The 23,687-nt window shown below is 38.7% G+C and overlaps 1 protein-coding gene across 1 annotated transcript in view; it reads right to left on the minus strand.

Annotated features, from left to right (window-relative positions):
- Window positions 1-23,687, minus strand: part of DOCK10 (dedicator of cytokinesis 10) — a 281,526-nt gene that overhangs the window by 133,629 nt on the left and 124,210 nt on the right. The window contains 2 exon segments of the mRNA XM_031651896.1: window positions 351-433; window positions 21,366-21,455. Coding sequence (XP_031507756.1) covers window positions 351-433; window positions 21,366-21,455 — 173 coding nt within the window.

Here is a 23,687-nt window from a genome sequence, read left to right on the forward strand (position 1 = left end):
TGAATGTTATATTGTCAGAAAAACTATTTGGCCATAGGGTACTTTTCTAATCCTCTTGTGCCTGCTATCGAAAAAACAGCTCACAAAATAATAACACAATGATAAATGAACGTCAAAACTACATTTAAAAATTAAATCAGAGTATATTTATATCTCAATCCAAACTCTGTGAAGATGCAAGCTACACATGTTGAACAAAATGTCCTATCTTGACTCTTATGTGTACATTTTGGAAAATGTGCCTTGACAGAAGATTAATGTACGTGTATTCACAAACAATGGCAGGACTAGAACAGAGGACGTCATCTATATTTGGAAAAGATCAATAAGTGCTCATCACAGGTTCTTACCGGGGTAGCTGTCGAATGTCTCCAGAATATTGTTCATATTTGTAGTTTACCACATGCCACTGGGAACTATAAAATTTACAAGCCTGAAAGAAAGAAAAATGACAATTATTAATATAAAATTATCATTAAAAGGCTGGGCGCGGTGGCGCACGCCTGTAATCCCAGCACTTTGAGAGGCCGAGGCGAGTGGATCACCTGAGGTCAGGAGTTCGAGGCCAAACTGACCAACATGGCAAAACCCCGAAACCCCGTCTCTACTAAAAATACAAAAATTAGCCGGGCGTGGTGGCAGGTGCCTGTAATCCCAGCTACTCGGGGAGGCTGAGACATGAGAATAGCTTGAACCCAGGAGGCGGAGGTTGCAGTGAGCCCAGATCGCTCCATTGCACTCTAGGTTGGGTGACAGAGTGAGACTTCGTCTCAAAAAAAAAAAAAAAAAAAAAAAAATTTAAAAAGAATCAGCTGCCTGAGCAAAAAGTACCATGAAGACAGGTCTTGTGCCTCTGGGGTGGTGTGAATGCTAGCAACTTAAAGGTAGGTAAGGAGATTGCTCTTTCTAATCATTTTCCATTTCCCATGGAAATCTAACCATTTCCATTCCATTCCTCCGTTAAATAGGAGGAACTATTTAATATATTTACTCTATTTTACTCTACCAAAAAAACTAATGTAATCACCCCTGAATGCTACCGGACATGCCGCTAACCTCAAGAACCATCATTTTCCAGCTTCCCTTGGCAAGCCCTGACATGATCTTAGAGTTCTTAGTGGGAAAAGATGTTGTTATTTATATGAGAGCCTTTTGTCATGATTTTAGCCCGTTCCTTCTTGTTCTTACTTCAGTGACCAATCTTCCATTTTGTATCGTTGCTTCTGTTAGCCTGAAACTAGCTTTTCAGTTTTATCCCATGCCTTCTAAGGCACAGCCTTTCTCTGCGATTATTCACAGGTTCTATTTTGTTTTATTTTATTTTTAATTTTTGTGGGTATATTGTAGGTGTGTATATTTACAGGTTACCTGAGATGTTTTGATACATGCATGTAATGTGTAATAACCACATCATGGAAAATGGGGTATCCATCCCCTCAAACATTTATTGTTTGTGTTATGAACCATCCAATCATACTCTTTTTGTAATTTTTAAATGTACAATTAAATTATTATTGACTATAGTCACCCTGTTGTGCTATCAAATAGTAGGCCTTATTCATTCTAATTTTTTTTTGTATTCATTAGCCATCCCCACCTCCCCTCCACCCCAGCCTCTGGTCACCACCCTTCTACTCCCTTTCTCTGTGGGTTGAATTTTTTTCATTTTTGGATCCCATAAGTAAGTGAGAACATGTGATGTTTGTCTTTCCGTGCCTGGCTTATTTCACTTAACATAATGATCTCCAGTTTATTCATAGATTTTATAAGCAGATGTGAATAACTGATAAGCAAAAATGATTTAGAAACGTTAATGGCACAAAATAGTTATATAGTGGTATGTAATGGCTGATTATATAATATTTATGGATGGCAAATATTTTCCAAACACCTGCCATGCACCCAGCACGGTACTGATCATAGATTTGTAACGGGATTTCACCTGATGACTTTTGAGACTCCTTTCTATTCTAAAATTACGTGATTCTGGAGAGTAAGCAGCTATTATTTGGATTATAGGAATACCTGTTCTTTAGCATTGGGGGAATATGAAGAGTAATAAACCTATTGCACTGTGAGGAGTAAAGACCTGTGATTATCTTTGTAAGCAAGAAGGGAATAGGTAAGGTGCAGGACTGCTGCAGCAAAGAAAGTGCTAGCACTGCCTTTGCAGAAAGGATGGAGGGGTGTGGCCTAGTGGGCATCATAGAAAGGGGAATGGAGAACACATGTTCCAGGCATGAGGCTCAAGATGCATGAAAAAGGCAAGGAGAGGGGATGGGGCTTTTGTGGATTTCTCTGGCCTGGAGTTCTCTCAGCACCACGGCTTTATTTGTTCAGGGAGGTGCCCACACACAAACTGGGGACTGAGGACAAAACAAGGGGTGACCCTGGGACAGAGGTGGGTGTTGGAGGATGACAGCTATGAATGCAGGATAAAAGGAGAGCTTGAAAGCAAAACAGTGGCAAGACAGATGAATGTAGAAAAGAGTAGTAAAACGGAAGTCAGGGGATCTAGAAGTACTGGAATGGATGGGGAATTTGAGCAAAAGAGTATGGTGAGCTGTAGCAACTTGCCAATGCCTGAGCCAATTCTGCAAAGCACGTGTTTCTGGAAATAAGAGGAAAAATGAGACTTTTTTTTTTTTTTTTTTGAGACGGAGTCTCGCTCTGTCGCCCAGGTTGGAGTGCAGTGGTGAAATCTCAGCTCACTGCAAGCTCTGCCTCCTGGGTTCACGCCATTCTCCTGCCTCAGCCTCCCGAGTAGCTGGGACTACAGGCACCTGCCACCACGCCTGGTTAGTTTTTTGTATTTTTAGTAGAGATGGGGTTTCATCGTGTTAGCCAGGATGGTCTCCATCTCCTGACCTCGTGATCTGCCCGCCTTGGCCTCCCAAAGTGCTGGGATTACAGGTGTGAGCCACTGCACCTGGCTGAAAATTGAGCCTTAATACACTCCTTTGCTGAAATGTTTTGTCTTCATTTTGGATAAAGATGCCAGGGATTTAGACAAGGAGCATATAGGTCAACAGTATCCCAAGCCAAGGAGACAGAACTTTCATGGTTATAATTCTTTCTCATCCCCTCTCTTTTCCTTTCCTTTCCTTTCTTTCTACCTTGCTGTTGTTCTCAAATGAAACAAAATCCATTTTAAAATGGAAAAAGAAGAGCATAAAACCCACTCCCTTTTTGCATTCCCTTTCAATCCTTTTTCTGTTGCATAGTTTTATGTAGTTCCCCTCTAAGTATTTATTTGAATGTGAATATTGTTTTTTATTTACTTAATAACATATTCTATAGATTTTTACACTTGCTTTCTAATTTTATGACCACTTTAAGTAGAATAAAATATTATCCCCTGATTCACTAGCCTAGTCTTCTCATCTTGGAGATCATTCATTCATGCATTCATTGAACAAACATTGAGCCCTACTAGGTTACCTGGAGTTGTTCTGGGTAGTGTGAATATAGCAGGGAACAGAAAGCAAAAGTCCATGCCCTCTTGGATTGACCTCCTTTTGAGGAGCTGATCAATAAACTAAAAACTAAGTAAATTGTGTTATATGTTAGAAAACGGTGGTGTCATGGGAAAAATAAAACGAAAGGGGCTGGGAGATTTGGAGCAAGGGAATTAATTTATATAGGTTGGTTAGTATGGAGCTCACAGGAAAGGTGTGACTTGAGCAGAGATGTAAAGGAGAGAACAAAGTGAGTCGTTTTTATGGCTACTTCCAATTTGGGGACATTATAGAAAAAAAATGCCCCAGAGTATATGGTCATACATATGGCCCTCCTACCCTCCGCCTGTACCATCCTATTTTGATTATTTTCTTAGGATAGAATGCTCAAAGTATTTTAAAGAGTCTTCGATAAAAATAGAAAATTGCCAAACCAGTGTATATTCTAAGTTAGCAAAATGAAAATAGAGGGTACGGCCTTGGGAACTACATGATAGAAGGCTTTATTCTTTTTCTGGAACTAGGACTGACTCCTGATGTGATCTTGGTCGAGATATTTTATTTGTTGGGATCTCAGATTTAGCTCTTGAGCATTCAGAATATTAGACGGGATTAGAAATTTCTGCAGCATAATTTCTATCTCCACACCTTCTGATCTGGAGGTTTCGATGGGACACAGATGCATTGACTTACTCACTGCCCTTTCTTGCTGTTGATGGTACCTATGTTTGACCTTGATAAACATGTATACTCATGCACGTTCATGCGTGATGTTCACAATATGCTACAGGTGTAGCCGAATCTAAGATATGTTAGTCTTGAATTTCACTGACCAAAATGAATGTGGCACTTTCTTATATTAGTATGATATTAGTTAAAAAAAAAAAAAAAAACTTTCTTTATTTTTAAGCTGTGTTTGTCAGATACTGTACTACTAAGCACTTTGCATACAGTCTTAACATTCTTTGAGACTATTATTCCCATTTTATAGATTAGAGAGGCAAGCAGAGATTCAGATCTTTGACCTCGGCCCCATAGGTGGTAGAAATAGAATTTCACACTGGATTTGTCTGATTCTAAAAGTCTATTTAGCTAATTTATAAATTGTTTGATGGTTGCAAACCTTAAAGACGAACCACACATTTAGACCATCATTCTGGATGTTTTGTATAATATTTCTGTGTCTGTTTTAGAATCAAGACAAAACCAGTTTTGAATTTTGGTTCTGCCATTTAATAGCCATGGGATCTCAAATAACTTAATATCTCTAAATGCTTTTATGTGCCTAAGTAATATCACCTTCACTAGGATCAAATAATTTGTGTAAAGCACCTAGCATAGTGTAAGCACTCAATAAGTACTTACTTAACAACATCAGTTTTCTCAGCAAGTTTTTCAATCTATAATTCACATTCACAACAGTTAATAATAACAATTTGTATTGCTTGATTATTAAAAATGAAGTTTTTGAGAAATATATTAGGTCTGATTATCAAAGGGTTCTGTTTAATCAAATTTCTTCTGATTTTATTTGCTAGGCTTTATATATCTGGTAGTGAGTAGATGAGAATCAGAGTTAGACTAGATGACTCCTAAGAATGCTTCTAAATCTGTGATTTCTCTGATTTTGAGAAAGCCAGTGCATTTTACAAACACATAACCATTTCTCCTACATAGTTATGGCATTTTGGAAATGTTACGCATAGAAAATTATTCTCTATTCTTTGTTCCAGCCCACACAGTCACTCTAAGGAGATCATTAAAAACTATTATAATTATGACTACAGCTCCTCTTTGTCCAAAAACTAAGCTGAAATGATCTGTTGCAAATTCAAAGTCACAGGCTACAACTCTGCTTGTTACAGTAAGACAATGACTCCAATTTTCCCTTACTGACTTTCCAGCCCACGGCACCTGTTTCAAAATGCCAGCTCCTCATCCCCTTTCAACTGGAGGCTGCCACAGACAGCTTCAAAGGCAAAGACTGTGAATATTGAGCAAGAGTTTTCTGAGATGGTTAATTACTCCAAACAGTGATGTCCTAGCTCACCTTTTTTTCATTTATTATGTTTGCTTAGTCAGCCTTTATGCTTGCCATCTCTGCCTGTATGTATTTAGACACCAAAAAACAAGCCAAAGTCAACATGGTCAAAGGCTTTTGTGCCATGAGGATAGAATTTCCTAAAAAATACAGTGTCCATGGTCCTGGGAGACAATAATGAAAATTCAGGCTCCTGGGTCTCACTTGAGATCCAGGGAATCAGAATCTCTAGAGAGAGTGCCCAGAAATCTACATTGTAAAAAGTACTACAGGCGATTCTGAAAGAGATGGAGAAATGTTGCGACTTCACCAGGTAGATTCCATGATTCCACATGAGTGATAACGGGGTCCAGTCCTTGTCCGACCATGAACTGAGTGCCTTGGGGTCCTAGTTTCACACAGTGGATTCTGGTAGCTGGAATTAGCTTCTTATTTTCACTCATCTAGACATAGCCTTTTAAAAGGACATATCAACTCCAGTATGAGGTTTTATTTATAGTGGACATTCAATATTTATTTGTTAAATCAATGATCATCTATATCATTTTCTTCCGGAAATGACTAAAAATGATACTTTGAAAGTTCCAAAAATCTAAATACTTTAAAAATGAGTGGGCTATTATAAAGAACACCCTGAGGTGCTGAAAAGAAAATATTTCATTTTTCTCCTTGTTCCTCTGCTTCAGAGAACCATTAGAATCAATTCAAATCATGTTATACACCTCAAGTAGCAATTTGGGTTTGGCAATGCAATTTGTTCATCTCGTAAAAGGTTGATTATTGAATTCTGGCTACATAGTAATAAGCAGGTAACAGATGGTTTTTTAAGATGCAAAATTATTTTTCTTTCTGGCTATAGAGGTTTATTTAATTACCTGACTGGTTTCTTGCTAGAAAGATTAATGCAAGCATAAACAGTGTTCATTTTGGCCTTTAGTCACCACTGGAAACAATTCTGTATTTGTAAAATGATGGTGGCAATTTTAGTATTCATGTCATTCTTTATAAAGTTGAGAAGTAATTGTGCCTATTATATAAATGCTGAAAATGAAGCATCATGAAATTAAGTGAGTTTAGGCAAATTATGCACCGCAAGAGTGGCCAGATAATTTATTGTTCACACTGAGATATTTCAGAGTGAAAGGAGGCACTATTAGCAAGGCTGAGCCTTAGAGCATGAGACGACTCCTGCAAACCAGGATGTGTGGTCACCCAATACGTTGACATTTTAGTGTAAAAGAGAAAAGGCACTGAAAACAGTTTTTTTTTTTTGGTCTTCAACTAGATCACACTACGTGTTCTTTTAAAGCATAATAATTAGTTTCTGCAGTATACAAACCAGTTGAAAAGTTAATAATATTTTAAAACTTGGTTGGGCGTGGTGGCTCGCGCCTGTAGTCCCAGCACTTTGGGAGGCTGAGGCAGGCGGATCACGAGGTCAGGAGATCGAGACCATCCTGGCTAACATGGTGAAAACCCGTCTCTACTAAAAATACAAAAAATTAGCCGGGGTGGTGACGGGCACCTGTAGTCCCAGCTACTCGGGAGGCTGAGGCAGGAGAATGGCACGAACCCGGGAGGCGGAGCTCACAGTGAGCCGAGATCGCGACACTGCACATAGCCTGGGCAACAGAGCGAGACTCCGTCTCAAAAACAAACAAACAAGCAAAAAACAAACAAACAAAAAAACACTATACCACACTCTTGAGGGAGAAGTACAAATAATGAATTTGGGCAAAATAAATAATGTAACTGTAAGTATGTCTCAGTTTCAGAAATCATGGCACGATCTAATTTGATAGATCTAATTTAATTGATTCTGGTTTTTAAAAAATACTACTTGATATGAGGTAGTGTTACTATGTATATAAGCATGCATGCCCATTTGTAAAATATAATGTCGTATCAAGAGCCAATCCAGGGGAAAATCATTTTAAGACGATTTTGTTGCTTTGAACTACAGTAGCCTAAATTTTCATTGAGTATCTTCATTCATGATAAACCGAAAATGAACCAAAATATTTGGTTTATCTTTTCAAAATGTGCTGTGTTAAGGCAGTTGAAGAAATTATAGAAGTAGACTTTTTGACCTGGGAACATGCACTCTAATTTCCCAGCTAGATCTCACAAGTCATTTGTCAGGACATAAATGATAGACGGTGTTAAAACACCTTGCTACTATTACGATCCAATTATTGCTCTCATGTAAGGCATAGAAACCGGGTCATTTTTCAATGCAATTGAAATTTTAGGTTCAACCTTAAAAATGGGTTCTTTTTTATTCTTAGGCTCCAACACCTCTAACTTGTACATCTGTGTTTTACTCACTTACTGCCAAACATTTTTGGGGGATTTTTATTGTGAAGAAGAGAAAGCCAATTTAGAATTGGGGCAGGTTTTCATATTTGGAAACAAGACTATTATTGTAGAAATTTTAGTGAATAGAAGATAAGTTTCGTCAGAGTTCTTAATGTGAAACACGTAACCATTTTGTTTTCATTTTTCAACAGTTTGTTTTTCCAGATATATTTTATCCTAAGTTCAGTTAGTAATATATGCACTTGAATTTGTCTTAATCATTTTTTGTGTTTTTATTACCTTTAGTGTTATATATTTAGTGTAAAAAAATTGGGGTGATCCATTTTGTTTTGGCTATGATAGGAATACAGTCACTACATATGAACACAACTAAGCCAAATGTAAGACAAGAGATTTTAATATCTTAATTTTCCATTACATTTTTAAAGTCACAAAATAAACATGGCTTTAAATTTATTGTGTAAAAAGTACGCACAAAATAAAAAGTTCCTTAACTTCTAACAAGATCTTCATCAGCAAGACCTTCATTAGTGAACGAAGAGCCTTATTTTTCAAAAAATAAAAATCCAAAACACCCAAAACACAACCAAAACAAAAATAAGACATACACACAAATATTTTTATCTGCATTAATTTTATTAAGAAAGAATGTAACTTTTGTAAAAATTTGAAGCAATGTTTGTGGTTTCATTTGTTTCTCAATATGCTCTAAGAATTTAAATTGTTCATATACCCCTGAGGTCACAGCATAGGAGTTAGTTCTAGGATGAGAAACTCCATGCTAACTGTGCTCTGGTCTAAAGTTAATAAATGCATTGAAGTCATTCATTTGCTGCCCAATGTTTCAGGATCAGAAAACAGCATTCATTTTTACTTAATTTATTTATACATGCAACCCACTCTCCCAAATCAACTAGTAAGAGACATTCTTATATATGGGCAAGTGTGAGTGCACATTATTCTACACATGGAAATTCAAAGATTAGTATAAAGTATACTAAACAAATGCATTTTGGTCAAAAGTGGTTTCTTTGTCAACTTACATAATATGTGGTCTAAAATTAAACACAAAGCATATAGAATTGTTTTAACTACAAAAGTAAAAAAGAAATTCCCCATGTTTTCTTGAGACAAGATAAATTTCATTCTAGTTAGATATATTTCTTTCAGTTTAAAATGAGCAGCATGAAGTATTTTTAAATTATAGCCAACTCCCCCTCCTCTGTAATTTTCTTCACTATGTTTAGGACTTAAGTTGTTTAATATCTCTTGAAGTCACATGATGTGGCTTCTATCTTGAATATTCATAATTTTCTCCTGAATTAATTAAATGCCACTTGTCTGAGTCCAAATATGCAAGGGAAGAAGAGGAAGAGAAAGAGATTTCATTTTCAATATTATCCTCATCGGATCTTATTGTTTTTCATGTTTACAGAATTTTGCTCTGCAATACATTAAGTAGAATTTTGGTACACAATTTAAAGATCAATAGATGGCCTATGGAACTATTTTTAACTGGTATGCTTTGGGCACTCTGCCTGAAGAATTCTAATATTTTTATTGGGTTTACTCCTGAAGTGGGTTTATGCTTTGCAAGTAAAGGGACAACAATATACGAATACTTTGCTTGATAAGAAACACACCCCACTCTTCAGAGTTAAACCCACTGTAATCAAGGTGTGCTCCCAGCTTCTGAAACTGCTCTGCTAAAGACCACCAATAATCCTGAATTGCCAAATCCAGTGAGCCCCCATCTTGATTCCTCTTTGGCATTTTATGCCATTAATGCACTTTCTCTCGCTATTGACCCTTCTTCCTTAATTCTGAGATATCAATGTCTCCTTGTTCCCTGCTTTCCTCTCTGCCCACTCCTCCTCCATTCCTTACACAGGGTCCTCTTTGCCTGCCCCTTGGTGAGACTGTGGCTCAGGGAGCTGCCTTCTCAGCTGCAGTCCAGTTCTCTGGTTTTCATGGGCATACTCTTCCAGGTTTAAAGCTTCAGTGTTCAAATCTAGAGTAACTGCCCACACTTTCCTGTGCTCCAGACCTAGATATTTATCATCTTCTTGGATGTCTCTCTCTGCATGTTGGCAAATGAGGTTATCTTCCTTGCTTCATCCTTCCAGCAATCTTCACTCTCTTCTGGGCACCTTATTTAAATTAATGGCACAACCATCTAGGTAATAGCCCAAGCCATAATTATGGGAGTCATCATAAACACATTCCTCTTCTTTACTTTATTTTCAGTCCCCAACTCCTGTCAATTCTATCTCCTTAATAGGTCTTTACTGGTACCATAATCGCATAGTCATACAGCTCTTTGTAATCATGCACCTGGACTATTAAAACAAATAGTTTCCTATCTGTCCAACTTTTCTTCAATCTTACTCCTTCCCAAGCCAACCAATCCATACTGTGGTATGCTTTTAGTTGTTTCATCTGCCATGCAAACCTGACCTTGTTTATCTTTTTTTTTTGGGAGGTGGATGGAGTCTTGCTCTGTCTTACAGGCTGAAGTGCAGTGGTGTGATCTCCGCTCACTGCAACCTGCGCCTCCCGGGTTCATGCCCTTCTCCTGCCTCAGCCTCCCGAGTAGCTGGGACTACAGGCACCCACCACCATGCCCGGCTACTTTTTTTGTATTTTTAGTAGAGACGGGGTTTCACCATGTTAGCCAGGATGGTCTCCATCTCCTGACCTCGTGATCCACGTGCCTCAGCCTCCCAAAGTTGATCTCCACTCACTGCAACCTCCACCTCCCAGGTTCATGCCCTTCTGCCTCAGCCTCCCGAGTAGTTGGGACTACAGGCACCCACCACCATGCCCGGCTACTTTTTTTGTATTTTTAGTAGAGATGGGGTTTCACCGTGTTAGCCAGGATGGTCTTGATGCCTCAGCCTACCAAAAGTGCTGGGATTACAGGCATGAGCTACCACGCCCGGCCTTGTTTATCTTAAAGTAGTACTCCAGGGGGTACTTGTCAGAGTGTGTTGTAGAAATCTAATCAGAGGTCTGTTACTTCTTGCCTGACGGTATGCAGCTTGAGGGCAGGGACTGTGCTACATCCATGTAGTTTCATCTGTTTAGCCAGTGTTCAAGCCCATGTTGGATAATGAACCTCGTCTAATCTTTCATCCAATGGTTGATTCTCTTTATTACATACACTTTAGCTTTTGACACAATGTGATCTGTAGTAATAGTAAATCAGTGGGAGAGGAAATTTCTATGTAAATTTCATTCTTTGTAAAGATAATTTCACTCTTTGTAAAGATAATTAACTCCACCTAACTGAATTGCAATTAGCAGATTCTTAGATACCTCGTTTATGCCACTGGATATACATTTGCCCCTAGGACAAGAGAAAGGCTAATCTGATAATTAGGTAGGGGAATGAAGGGAGAAATTTAAGGGCTAAAAGAGTATTACACTGACTTTATGATCATTGTTAATTACTTCAGACTTTGAGAGTAACAATATTTATACTTATAATTTGCTGTGTGAGGGTAAGACCATAGAACAGCCATCACTGGGGCTTATGCGGAATTGTGTCTTAGAACTGCATGACCTCCCTGAACATAGGTAGACATTTTCGATGCTAACAATAAGAATTAAGAATAGAGGTTTGGCCATGAAAAGAAACAACTAATTTGTCTGATCTCCTGGAGGGTTTAATATTTTGTTTTTCTTCATTAGAATCAGCCTGAATGAAATGCACACCCAGGTTCACCTAATTGTTGATTCTGTTTTACTCGAACTACCTTGTGCCTCTAGTTTCTGGTGATCTCCTTGGATCACATTCACATTAGCATTTCTCAAAGGTGTTTCTTAAAGATACTTGGAGAAAAATGGACAGAATTTCTACATGGTCAAATATATTTTAGAAATGTTTCATTTCATATCCCCTTCTAAGACAGTTTTGATGGATATTAGCTAATTAAAGACTCTGAATATGTGTATGTGTGTGTGTGTGTGTTTCTGTGTGTGTGAGACACTTAGAAACAGACCTAGCCTGTTGCAGAACATTCTATATTTACATAATGTTGGCTTCTGCCCTGATTTAAATGAGGGGTGTGTGTGTGTGTGTGTGTGTGTGTGTGTGTGTGTGTGAATTTTTTATGGACAACTAGAGATTTCAACAACATTTACTTTGCCTTAAATCATATTTGTATTTACCATTTAGTCTTGGGTCCTGTTTTCATTTTTGTTTTTTCCTTTCCAGAATTCATTTCTGGTTTGAACCCCTTGCTTAAAATCTGAACTTTTCCTCGCTCTGGTAACCTAGTGTTATTTGGATGAAGACAGTACATAATCATCATTTTGTGTGTGTGTGTGTGTGTGTACATGTGTAGATGTGGTTGTAGAGATAAGTATTTGCTTTTATTCTTTTTTATTTTTCTACAGACAGAGTCTCACTCTGTTGCCCACGCTGAAGCTCAGGGGCATACGCATGGCTCAATCATGCGGTCTCGAATTCCCAAGCTCAAGCCATCCTCCTGCATCAGCCTCCTGAGTAGCTGGGACTACAGGTGCACACCATCATGCCCAGCTAATTAAGTTTTTTTTTTTTTTTTAAGAGATGGGGGTCTCACTATATGGCCCAGGCTGGTCTTGAACTCCTGAGATCAAGCAATCTTCTTGCCTGGGGTTCCCAAAGTGCTGGGATTACTGGTATGAGCCACTGCACCCAGCCTGCTTCTGTTCTTTCAATGTTATCATACCGCCTAAGTCCCCAAGAGTTTTATGCCATGACCAAACTGAGACTTGGATTCTCGAATTCGTTACTTTCTCCTCACTTCATCATTATTCTACTCCTGCAGCAGGGTTGGTTTCCAGAAATCAGAGAGGGCTTTGTTGTCAGAGTAACTTGCTACCTTAGTACTTTGTCAGTATTTCTCTCAGCCATTCAGCTGAAGTGGTCCCTAGACCTTGGTTCCTTCTTGAGCCACTGTATTATTCTCAGTTCTCTGCTCCCTCATCTCCTTTTGTTAAGAGAGACTGAACCAAGAGCTTAGTTTTAATTAGTGTGCTGAGCTTTCTTCCGACTTTATATGATCCCTTTGTGTATATTAAAATAAAAACTTCGTTGTAAAAGTTTTGCTTAGGAAGTTTGCATCCTATTTCTAGATCCCTTTAATTGCCCCCCTCTCCTCCTCAAACCCCTTGTGGGAGTAGTGCTTGTTTTATCACGGAAGTGTTTAGATATTTTTTATGGTTATGGATGCTCATTTTAAGCCACTTACGAGATTCAGATAAAGACAATGCTCTCCAGTAGTTGTTTTCCAAATGTTTTCATACTATTGCTATATTTATTTTCAGAATCACAGCATTGGGATTTTTAATATCCCTATTTAAAGATGGAAAAACAGGCAGAAAGGTTAATAGTTTGCCAAAATGAAGGATACGTTCCCTTGTGAGGAGTGGAAATACCCTCATCCAGTCAGGCTAGTGAGCATGTGGTATAAAGGAACTTAGCAAAGGACCAGAGACGAGAAAATGTGTAAGAACATGGAATATGATGTCAAAGATAGCAGAACCTTAATTTTGGCTCTGTGTGAACTTGAGCAAGTTCGTTATACATTCAGAGCCCATTTTCTAGGCTGTAAGATGAGGTAATAACACCTATTTCACAGAGTTCTCTAAAGTTTTCACATACACACAATGTATAAGCAAATATGTATGCAGCTAGAGCTTGATGTTAACATGCAGTGTTTTAAAAGATGTGAAATAAGCCTATGCTTTTGTGTGGCGAATGTTTAATTTTACATTTAAGAGACAGGGAGGAGAATTAATAACAGATAAAACAGAAAAGGAAGAAGCTGTTCATTTTAGTGAACTCCCATTAAAATATGACGTCATTCAAGATTTTTAAAAAAAGAATGCCTAATGCCTTTCAAAAGAAGCTGAGAATTGTCAAAGTAGAGAGCAGTGAGAGAAAACTCAAATCTTTTACCGAGCTGGATGTGTTGAGACTAGAGTCTTGCCAATCTGTTGTCTAGCAACCATGGTATTTGCCCTTGCCACCCCACAGGGAGCCGCAGGGCAATTTAGCACAGGGTGGACCAATAAGGTTGCTTAATACACTTGCGGTAGGTCAAGCAAGTGTTTCTGCAAAGCTCTACAAACGTCAATGAATTCATTTCAGTGCCAGCATAATCTAGTTTCAAAAATCCAGCCAACGTTCCTGAAAGCGTGGTCCACTGACTATGCATCAGAGTCACCTGAGCAGAAACCACAGTGGGGCTGTGAGGGTGAAGACTGGGAGAAGTTTTCTTTCCAGAGGAACATAGCAATTTTATAACAAAACACCCTATTGGCAGTTAGCATCGCAGTTAGGAGCCCAGGGGCGGGGCTGGTGGCATGTGTCCAGATGTTGGATCTGTCTATTCCTGGCTGTCTAATGCTGGCTGGGCAAATTTCTTAATGCTTCTATGACATAGTTTCCTTGTTATTAAAAGGTGATAATGATGATAATAACAAACATATGTTTGTAATTGCTACAAGTAAAGGGCTTAGAAGTGTATCTGGCACAAAGTAAGTAGTCAATAAAGGTTAGCTGCTATTAGCAATTGGGGTTAAGACTTTTTGCAGTGTAATTCTCTGGGACTATTTCTCAGTCTTAGCCCAGCTCTTTGGTGACCTCTTTCTTTTTATCTGCTGTCTCCAGGCCTGACTATTCATGTTCCATTATCATCACGGGATACTTGTAAGTAGGGTTTATCTTCTTCCCATCCTATAAAACACAGGTTTCACTTTATCTTTATCCTTAAAATCAAGGACTACTATGGGAGTTTTTGCAGGGTTTTCAGTACTAGTGACACAGAAAAATTAGCAGGGAATAAAATAGTTTTGTCCCAGGCTTCTTCCTTTATTTTTTTTCCTATTTTAGATCCATACAGTTGAGAAAAAATATGATCAGAAGATTCATTCATGTTGCCCAAGAGAGTCGAATGTTCTGTACTGAGCTTTGCAACATAAAAGTTTAGCAGGTATTTGGGATCTAGGGCGAAAGGCACTCTACTTGTTTCTCCTTGGAGCAGTTCTTAGAGAAGTAAGATGCTGATACAAGAGAGAAAAGAAAGCTACAAGCAGTTGAAAAGGAATTAAGGCGGGAACAAAAGTGAAGGTGAGAAGTTTCCCCCCAGGAGCAATAATAAAATAAAGGCAAATTTTGTGGTCAACTTTTCCTCAGCTGAAGGTGACAGTCTCAGAGAACAGATAGATGAAAAGATCTATCTGGACATTTGAAGTTGTGAGGTAGAAGCTCTTGAAACACAAGCAACACTGAAGGCCTCTGGGAACCCTAGAATAGTCATTCGAAGTCTCTTGTGTTGTATGGATCCAGTTATCTGCTTTTCATGTCATCTTTCCCCTGGAAAAGTAGCTACACTTGAAACCTTGGTTGGATATAGAGATTGGGGGTGGAGGTTCTGAATGGTCCCAGAATTTAGAGTTCGGGATAATTGGCCCTATCTTGAAAGCATGCCTGGCAATAAAATGAGGCAGTGTTAATATGTGGGAGCTGAAGGAGGCTGGCAGCCAAATCCAAGGCTCTGAAAGCCTTGGGTTCTAGAGACCCAGAGCCACGAGCTGGGAACACTTGTTCATGTAAGAGCAATTAGAAACTGCTGAAAATTGGAAATACACAAATGCTATATACACACACCCCCAAAGAGGGCAAAAGGAGCATGAAAAGTCCCTAAAATGATAGAAACATTTATAAATCTGTAGTAGTTGGATTAAAAATGACTGAGAATGGACTGTGTTTGCTGAATGTAATTGACTTCTATGACTGAAAGATAAGCCCAGCAGGTGGAATCCTAAAGCAAGACACGCATGAGGTTTTGAGTGCTCCACATGCCATTTTCATCAGCAAACTAAAACAATAATTAAAACGAAAGAATCTGAAGTAGTCTTTTAGGTAATTATCTAATGACTTGAAGAATTATGTTGGAGTTTTAATTTTTGCAGACAAGTTTAGGCAACAGGCTTCAATTGCTTCCAATTCTGGCAGCATTTAAAAATACTTTTTTTTTTTTTTTCTTTTCTGAGAGGGAGTTTTGCTCTTGTTGCCCAGGCTGGAGTGCAATGATGCGATCTCACATCACTGCAACCTCCGCCTCCTAGGTTCAAGCAATTCTCCTGCCTCAGCCTCCCAAGTAGCTGGGATTACAGGCATGTGCCACTACGCCCCAGTAATTTTGTGTTTTTAGTAGAGACGGGGTTTCACCATGTTGGTCAGGCTGGTCTCGAACTTCTGAGCTCAGGTGATCCACTCTCCTCGTCCTACCAAAGTGCTGGGATTACAGGTGTGAACCACCATGCCCAGCTCCCCCGTCTCTACTAAAAATATATTCTAACTAATTTTTCCAAAATAGCTTTTAAATTACAAAATTTATGTGTAATATCACAACAAAAGAGAATTACATATGTTGAAAATCAATCTCTCCCCTCCCACTAGAGTCCCAAACTTGTGAGGTAGCCAACGTTATGAGTTTGATGTGTGCATTCTTTTATCCTTTTCCTAGCCTTATATAAACATATTTATGTATATATGTATAGGTTTTATATCTTTCATGATATCATACTACAATTCTGTGACTTGCTTTTTTCTCCTAACAATGTATTATGGGCATCAGGGCGGGCGTGGTGGCTCACACCTGTAATCCCAGCACTTTGGGAGGCTGAGGTGGGTGGATCACTTGAGGGTGAGGAGTTTGAGAACAGTGTGGCCAACATGGTGAAACCCCATCTCTACTAAAAATACAAAAGTTAGCCAGGCATGCTGGGAGGCGCCTGTAACCCCAACTACTCAGCAGGCTAAAGCAGGAAAATCGCTTGAACCCAGGAGGCAGAAGATGCAGTGAGCAGAGATCGCGCCACTGCACTCCAGCCTGGGTGACAGAGGAAAGACTCCATCTCAGAAGGAAAAAAACCCAAAAAAACAAAAAAAAAAAACCATGGGCATCAAAATTAAGCTATTTAAATAGATGTAATTTTTTAGTTGTTTTATATTATTACAAAATATAAATGTGAAAAAAATTTTAGCCTCACCCTTATTAACTGATAATTCAAAATTTCCAATGCAGCATACATGTCTGTTAATTAGATCTTTATTCCCAAGGGTGTTTTCATCCTATGCGTTTGTCTGTTGATATATGCTGCTTTAAAAATACTTGTGAATTACATTTCAAAAGTTACAGATGTGAGTATTTCAAACATCGTGTGACAGTGTTTCTTTCACTGTATTGTTATCATTGCTAAATGGTGTTTGTCTTAAAATTTTTCTTCCCTAAAATTGTTCTTTTAATTTCTATTTCCATGACTACTAGTGAGGCCGAACGACCTTGTATGCCTCTTAGCCAACTGCATTTCTTCTTTTAAACAGACTGCCCATCTCTTTTGCTCATATTTTCTAGGGTTATCTTTTTTAAAATTAATTTGCAGGATTTTGAATACTAGGAATGTATGTATTTACATGTGAGTGCGTGTGTTCAGCAAAAGATATAATAAGTTACAAATGATTTCTCTGATTAAATATTTTCTTTTGACTCTGTTTATGGTACCATACATTCATCATATACAAATTTGAATGTTTTGTTTGGTTAAATCTGTCAGTTTTCCCTAACTTCCCACTTAGAAATGTTTTCCTACATTTTTATAACCTTTATTTTTATTTTGTTTGTTTGTTTGTTTGTTTATTTATTTATTTATTTATTTATTTGAGACGGAGTCTGGCTCTGTCGCCCAGGCTGGAGTGCAGTGGCATGATTTCAGCTCACTGCAAGCTCCGCCTCCCGGGTTCACACTATTCTCTGGCCTCCCCCTGCCAAGTAGTTGGGACTACAGGCACCCGCCACCAAATCCGGCTAATTTTTGGGGGTTTTTTTTGTATTTTTAGTAGAGACGGGGTTTCACCGTGTTAGCCAGATGGTCTCAATCTTCCGACCTCATGATTCACCCGCCTCAGCCTCCCAAAGTGCTGGGATTACAGGCGTGAGCCACCGCACCCGGCCTATAACCTTTGCTTTTAAAACTTAGATTATTTTATTCATCTGGAATTTATTTTTGTATGTAATATGAGATACGGACACAACTTTATTTTCTTCCAAAATGGATAGTTGAGTAGTGTTTGTTGAATTGTCCACTCTTCCCCGGAGACTTTGAAGTGCCATCTTTACTATCTCTTAAATAATATTATGCCCTTAAATTTGTTCTAGATATTTTTTGTTTCACTTGTTTATCTGTTCATTCCAGAACATAGAAAAAGATGTAGAGTGCCCCAATTTATTTTTTAAAGCTAGCATCTCTCTAATACCAAAGGAAAAAAGAAAACTAGAGCCAAATTTCACTCATAATATCAACTCCAAAATTTGAAATAAAGTAAAAACAATTAGAAGACAACACGGTATTAAGGTAATAATACAACTTGAAGTAGAAAGTTATACCAGAAATACAAGTAGGGATCCATAGGACAACAGCCCATTGATTTTATTACAGTGCTAACTAAAACAGAAAAGCTGTTGTATTAATAGGATACATATGCATGTGATAACAGGGCAGCCAGTCTTTATAAACACCCTAAAATTTCATAGAAAGACACCTTTTAAAATACAATAAATGCCAGAAATGAACATAAAACACCGTCTTTCATAAAGGGTGAAAGATACTAAAGTCTCCCCCTAAATTCAAGAATAAGACATACTGCCTGGTATTAGCATTATTATTCAATATTGTTTTAGGGATATAAAATAATAGAATAAGATAAAAATCAAAGAAATAATATTCTTTTTAGAAAAGAAGAAAATTTTAATTGTTTACTCCTATACACCTAAGAAATTAAATACGAACTATAAGGATAAGAGCTAGTTATTTATATTAGGACATCAACAGCTTTTTAAAAATATCAGTAATTAACAGTAAGAATTAATTCATTAAGTAATTAACAGTAAGAAAAAGAAATGGAATTTTAAAATTCCACTCACATTTGTGACAAAATGGTAAGGACCTTAGAATAAATTTTACAACAAAGTTAAAGATCTTTATGAAGAAAATGCAATGTATTTCTAAAGAATGCATAAGACCTGGTTAAAGTTCCCTGTTGGGAAGTCAGTGTCATAAAAATGTCAAATCCTGCCTAAGTTAACACATATTTATTGCAGGTTTCAATAAGTCTGATTGTCTGGTATAAAAATTATTTGCCAGCTTTTTTTTAAGAATAGTGACACCCTACCGTATGCTAAGACTTTCTCTAAGGCAACTCTAAACAAAATATTATTGTACTGATATCACACACTATTTTTATCAGTAAATGGGAAAACAGTATTCTCAGATATCCTGATGTTATCTGAGTCTGCATTTTTTCTTTTTTCTGTCTCCTTAAAAGGTATTGTAATGCAATGTGAACTTTGGGAAATACATACAAAATAATGGAATTGGGAAAAAAAGACCGATAAAACAATGATCTGAATTGAACAGTACAACAGAAAAATGTACAGTCATATTAATATTAATATGTACACTAATAAGGCTAGCTTATATAACATAAATATGTTAAGAGCCGAGAAAAGATATTGCTATTGTATGCAGCTTTAATGAATTCCTTGTTGGGACACACACACCACTTTCTCAGGGTTCAAGATTGAACTTAGATTCCACTACTTTCAGTTTGACCTGTGCTGGGCTAAATTGTATCACCATATTTTCTATAAGGAAAGGATAAGCATCGTTTATTTATTCAGTAAACATCTGCTAAGTAGCTGCTATGCACTGGCTCAATTCCTGCTCTAAAGCTGCCTGGAGTCTGGTTAGAAGAAAAATAAGCCGTTTTGTAGGCCTCTTAGACACCAATAAAATGCAAGTCAATGCTATACTCAGAGATGTTCCATCAGTCCTTGATGTAGTTTAGCTATGTGTTCCCATCCAAATCTCATGTTGAAATGTAATCTCCAGTGTTGAAGGTGTGGCCTGGTGGGAGGCGTTTGCATCATGGGGGTGGATCCCTCATGAGAGGCTTGTGCCATCCCCTTGGTGATACATGAGCCCTAGCTCTGAGTTCACATGAGATCTGGCCATTTGGCCGGGCACAGTGGCTCATGCCTTTAATCCCAGAACTTTGGGAGGCCGAGGCGGGCAGATCACTTGAGGTCAGGAGTTTGAAACCAGCCTAGCCAACACAGTGAAACCCCATCTCTACTAAAAATACAAAAGTTAGCCTGGCGTGGCCAGGCGCGGTGGCTATGCCTGTAATCCCAACACTTTGGGAGGCCAAGGCGGGCGGACCATGAGGTCAGGAGATAGAGACCATCCTGGTTAACATGGTGAAACCCCGTCTCTACTAAAAATACAAAAAAAAAAAAAAAAAAAAAAAATTAGCCAGGCATGGTGGTGGGCTCCTATAATCCCAGCTACTCAGGAGGGTGAGGCAGGAGAATCGCTTGAACCTGGGAAGCGGAAGTTGCAGTGAGCTGAGATCATGACACTGCACTCCAGCCTGGGCGACAAACCAAGACTCTGTCTCAAAAAACTAAATAAATAAATAAATAAAAATAAATAAAAAAATAAAAGAAGTGTGTGGCACCGCCCACTCCAGGCTTTCACTCCATGACATGCCTGCTCCCCCTTTGCCTTCAACCATGAGAGTAAGCTTCCTGAGGCCTCCCTAGAAACCAAGCAGATGCCAGCACCATGCTTCCTGGACAGCCTGCAGAAACGTGAGCAAATTAAACCTCTTTTCTTTATAAATTACCCAGTATCAGGTATTTCTTTATAGCAATGCAATAATGGTCTAATATAGTCCCTTCAAGCTGTCTACAGGGTTTTACCGTTAACTATTTCCATAGTTAGTCCTAAAAAGAGATACATCTTCAAATAAGAACTCCATCATCCAAAATTCTCATGTAGTATGGCTGCTCCTAAGGCTCAATCTACATAAATAAAATTAAATCAAATCTTTGTATTGGGAATACTTACATCTTTCTCGACTTGGGGGTTTTAAGTTAATTAAAAACAAAAAGAAAAATCTAAAACTTGAACAGTCACCAAATAATGTGAAATGATTAAGAGGAAGATGGAGAGTCATCTAACAAGTAATGAAGATTGAAAGACATCCACTAGGGCCAGGCGCAGTGGCTCATGCCTGTAATCCCAGCACTTCAGGAAGCTGAGGTAGGTGGATCACTTGAGGTCAAGAGTTCGAGAGCAGCCTGGCCAACATGGCAAAACCCTGTCTCTACCGAAAATACAAAAATTAGCCAGGCATGATGGTGTGTGCCTGTAATCCCAGCTACTGCGGAGGCTGAAGCACAAGAATTGCTTGAACCCAGGAGGTGGAGGCTGCTCTGAGCAGAGGTGGTGCCACCACACTCCGAGCCTGGGTGACAGAGTGAGGACCTCCCCCCCACAAAAAAAAAAAAAGGACATCCACTAGTTAGAATATTTGGAATTATCTATTGAAAATGAGAGGAAGATAATAATAGTAAATTGCATTGAGAATCCCCTGGGAAAAAGCAAAAGTCTTATAAATAAAACATTGGAAGCATCACATTTACCTCCTTCACCAGTAAATTTTCTGCCTTGTGCTCTGCATCTTCAGGTACTGTTGAGTACAACGTGCGGATATCCCAGGAAACTGTGGCTGCCTGAAACGAACAATGAAAAGAAATTGAGTCCTCCAGCTTAGAAGTGTTGAGCAGACTAGCACACTGAAAACACAAAAGGGAAGTCTTTTAGATCTTAGTATTTAAAGTTATTTAAAGTTAACAGAAGACAGAAGTACTTCTGTAGTTCTTCCCAATTTAATCTCTAGGAGAGAAGATGCAGACATTTATTTGATTACCAGTACTAGTATTTTTACAACAGTGACTGTTTTTACTGCAGCTCATAGTTTTAAGCTGTTTCTGCCTTTGCAGAAAACAAAAATTTAGGCATCTGTATGTTTCCAATTTAGCTTATTTCTATTGGAATCTTTTTTTTTTTTTTGAGACGGAGTCTTGCTCTGTCGCCCAGGCTGGAGTGCAACGGTGTGATCTCGGCTCACTGCAACCTCTGCCTCCCGGGTTCAAGCGATTCTCCTGTTGCAGCCTCCCTAGGAGCTGGGATTACAGGTGCCCACCAGCCCCCCCCCCAGCTAATTTTTATATGTTTTCGTAGAGACGAGGTTTCATCATGTTGGCCAGACTGGTCCTGAACTCCACCCGCCTCAGCCTCCCGAAGTGGAATCTTTTTTATTATTGCTGCTAAGGCTAAAATAAATTTGAAATGAAGAAGAAAACTTACAAAATCAGCATTATTTGAATAATATTGTAAATGATCTCAAATATCAAAGGATAAACACAGTCCCTTTTAGAAGCTAACTGTGTGTGTGTGCGTGTGCCTGTGCGTGTGCACATACAGTCGTAGTTAGGGGTGGGAAGGAAGAAGGAGTGTTTAGTGAATCTGAACCTTGAAAAAAAGAGGTTGTGTTTTTGGTGTCTTTATTTTTGCTGAAATAAGCCATCTATTTTTCAACTTCCATGCTAAATAAACAATATTCTTTTAAATGAATACATATTAATTATTATATAAAGTGCTTCTTAAAACAAAACATCTAAAACAGAATTTCATAGGTTATTGCCTCTTATATGTCTTCAGCCCATGAAGCACAGAAGAATGAAATGCCCTAAAACAGCAAGTTTCCACTTCCAGTCATCTTCCTTTAGTCTGTGCACCTCAGTAGTTGTAGGGATGCTCAGGTGATGAGTCTGTGACATCCATGGTACCAACAGCTGAGATTTCATATATTGCACATCCCCCAAATCACAGCTATTCATTTAAACTGCTCTGGATTAGCTGTTGGAACAGATAAGAATCTCCAAACCCATCCTCAGTATTGGAGAAGATGGGTAGGGAGGGGTCAAGGGAGTTTTGTCTTCCAAGTTCACAGCCTTTGCTGGCAGCTCTGCCACCAAGGGCGGTGTCCTTCCCATCATTCCTTCTCTTCCAATCCTGGACTCTTATTTTCTCCAAATCTCTCTCCTTTCTTCATTCCTGATGTAAGCTCGGTAAGTGCACATTTTATTTTGTTCACTTATAACCTCAGTGCTAGTTGGATACCTAAATGATTCTTTGTTGAATTTATTGACTGGGTGTATATGTGTGTTCCATAAGAGGATGAGAGAGTGTGGGAGCATATATGTGTGTGGTGTGTGTGTGTGTGAGCATGTGCAATTGGGTGGGTGTGTCGGTGCAATGAGTGTGTAGAGTGTGTGTGTGCATGAGACTGTGCTGCATTTGAGTGTGCGTGTTTGTGCGGTGTGTGTGTTATGTGAGCATGTGTGGTGAGTGTGTGTGGTGCGGGGTGTGTGTGGTGTATGTGCATGTGTAGTGTGAGAGTGTGTGGTGTGTGTGTGTGATGTGTATGTGGTATGAGTGTGTGTGGTGTGTGTTTATGTGTGGTGTGTGTACTTGTGTATGTGGTGTGTATACGGTGTGTGTGGTTTTAGTCTGTGAGCATGTGCAATTGGGTGTAGTGTGTGTGTGCAATGAGTATGTGTGGAGTGTGTTAGTGTGTATACATGAGTGTGTTGTATTTGAGTGCATGTGTATGTGTGATGTGAGTGTGGTAGTGTGTGTGTGGTGTGAGTGTATGTGTGGTGTGAGTGTGGGCGTGTGTGTTGTGTGTGTATGTATGTGTGGTGTGAATGTGTGTATGGTGTGTATGTATGTGTGGTGAGTGTGTGTATGTATGTGTGGTGAGTGTGTGTATGTGTGGTGTGGATATGTGGTGTGGATGTGTATGGTGTGTGTGTGTGTATGTGTGGTGTGTGTGGTGAGTGTGTGTGTGGTGTGTATATGCATGGATGTGTGCATGGTGAGTGTATGTGTGGTCCGTG

The sequence above is a fragment of the Papio anubis genome, chromosome 10 (genome assembly GCF_008728515.1).
Source record: "Papio anubis isolate 15944 chromosome 10, Panubis1.0, whole genome shotgun sequence".
NCBI lineage: Eukaryota > Metazoa > Chordata > Mammalia > Primates > Cercopithecidae > Papio > Papio anubis.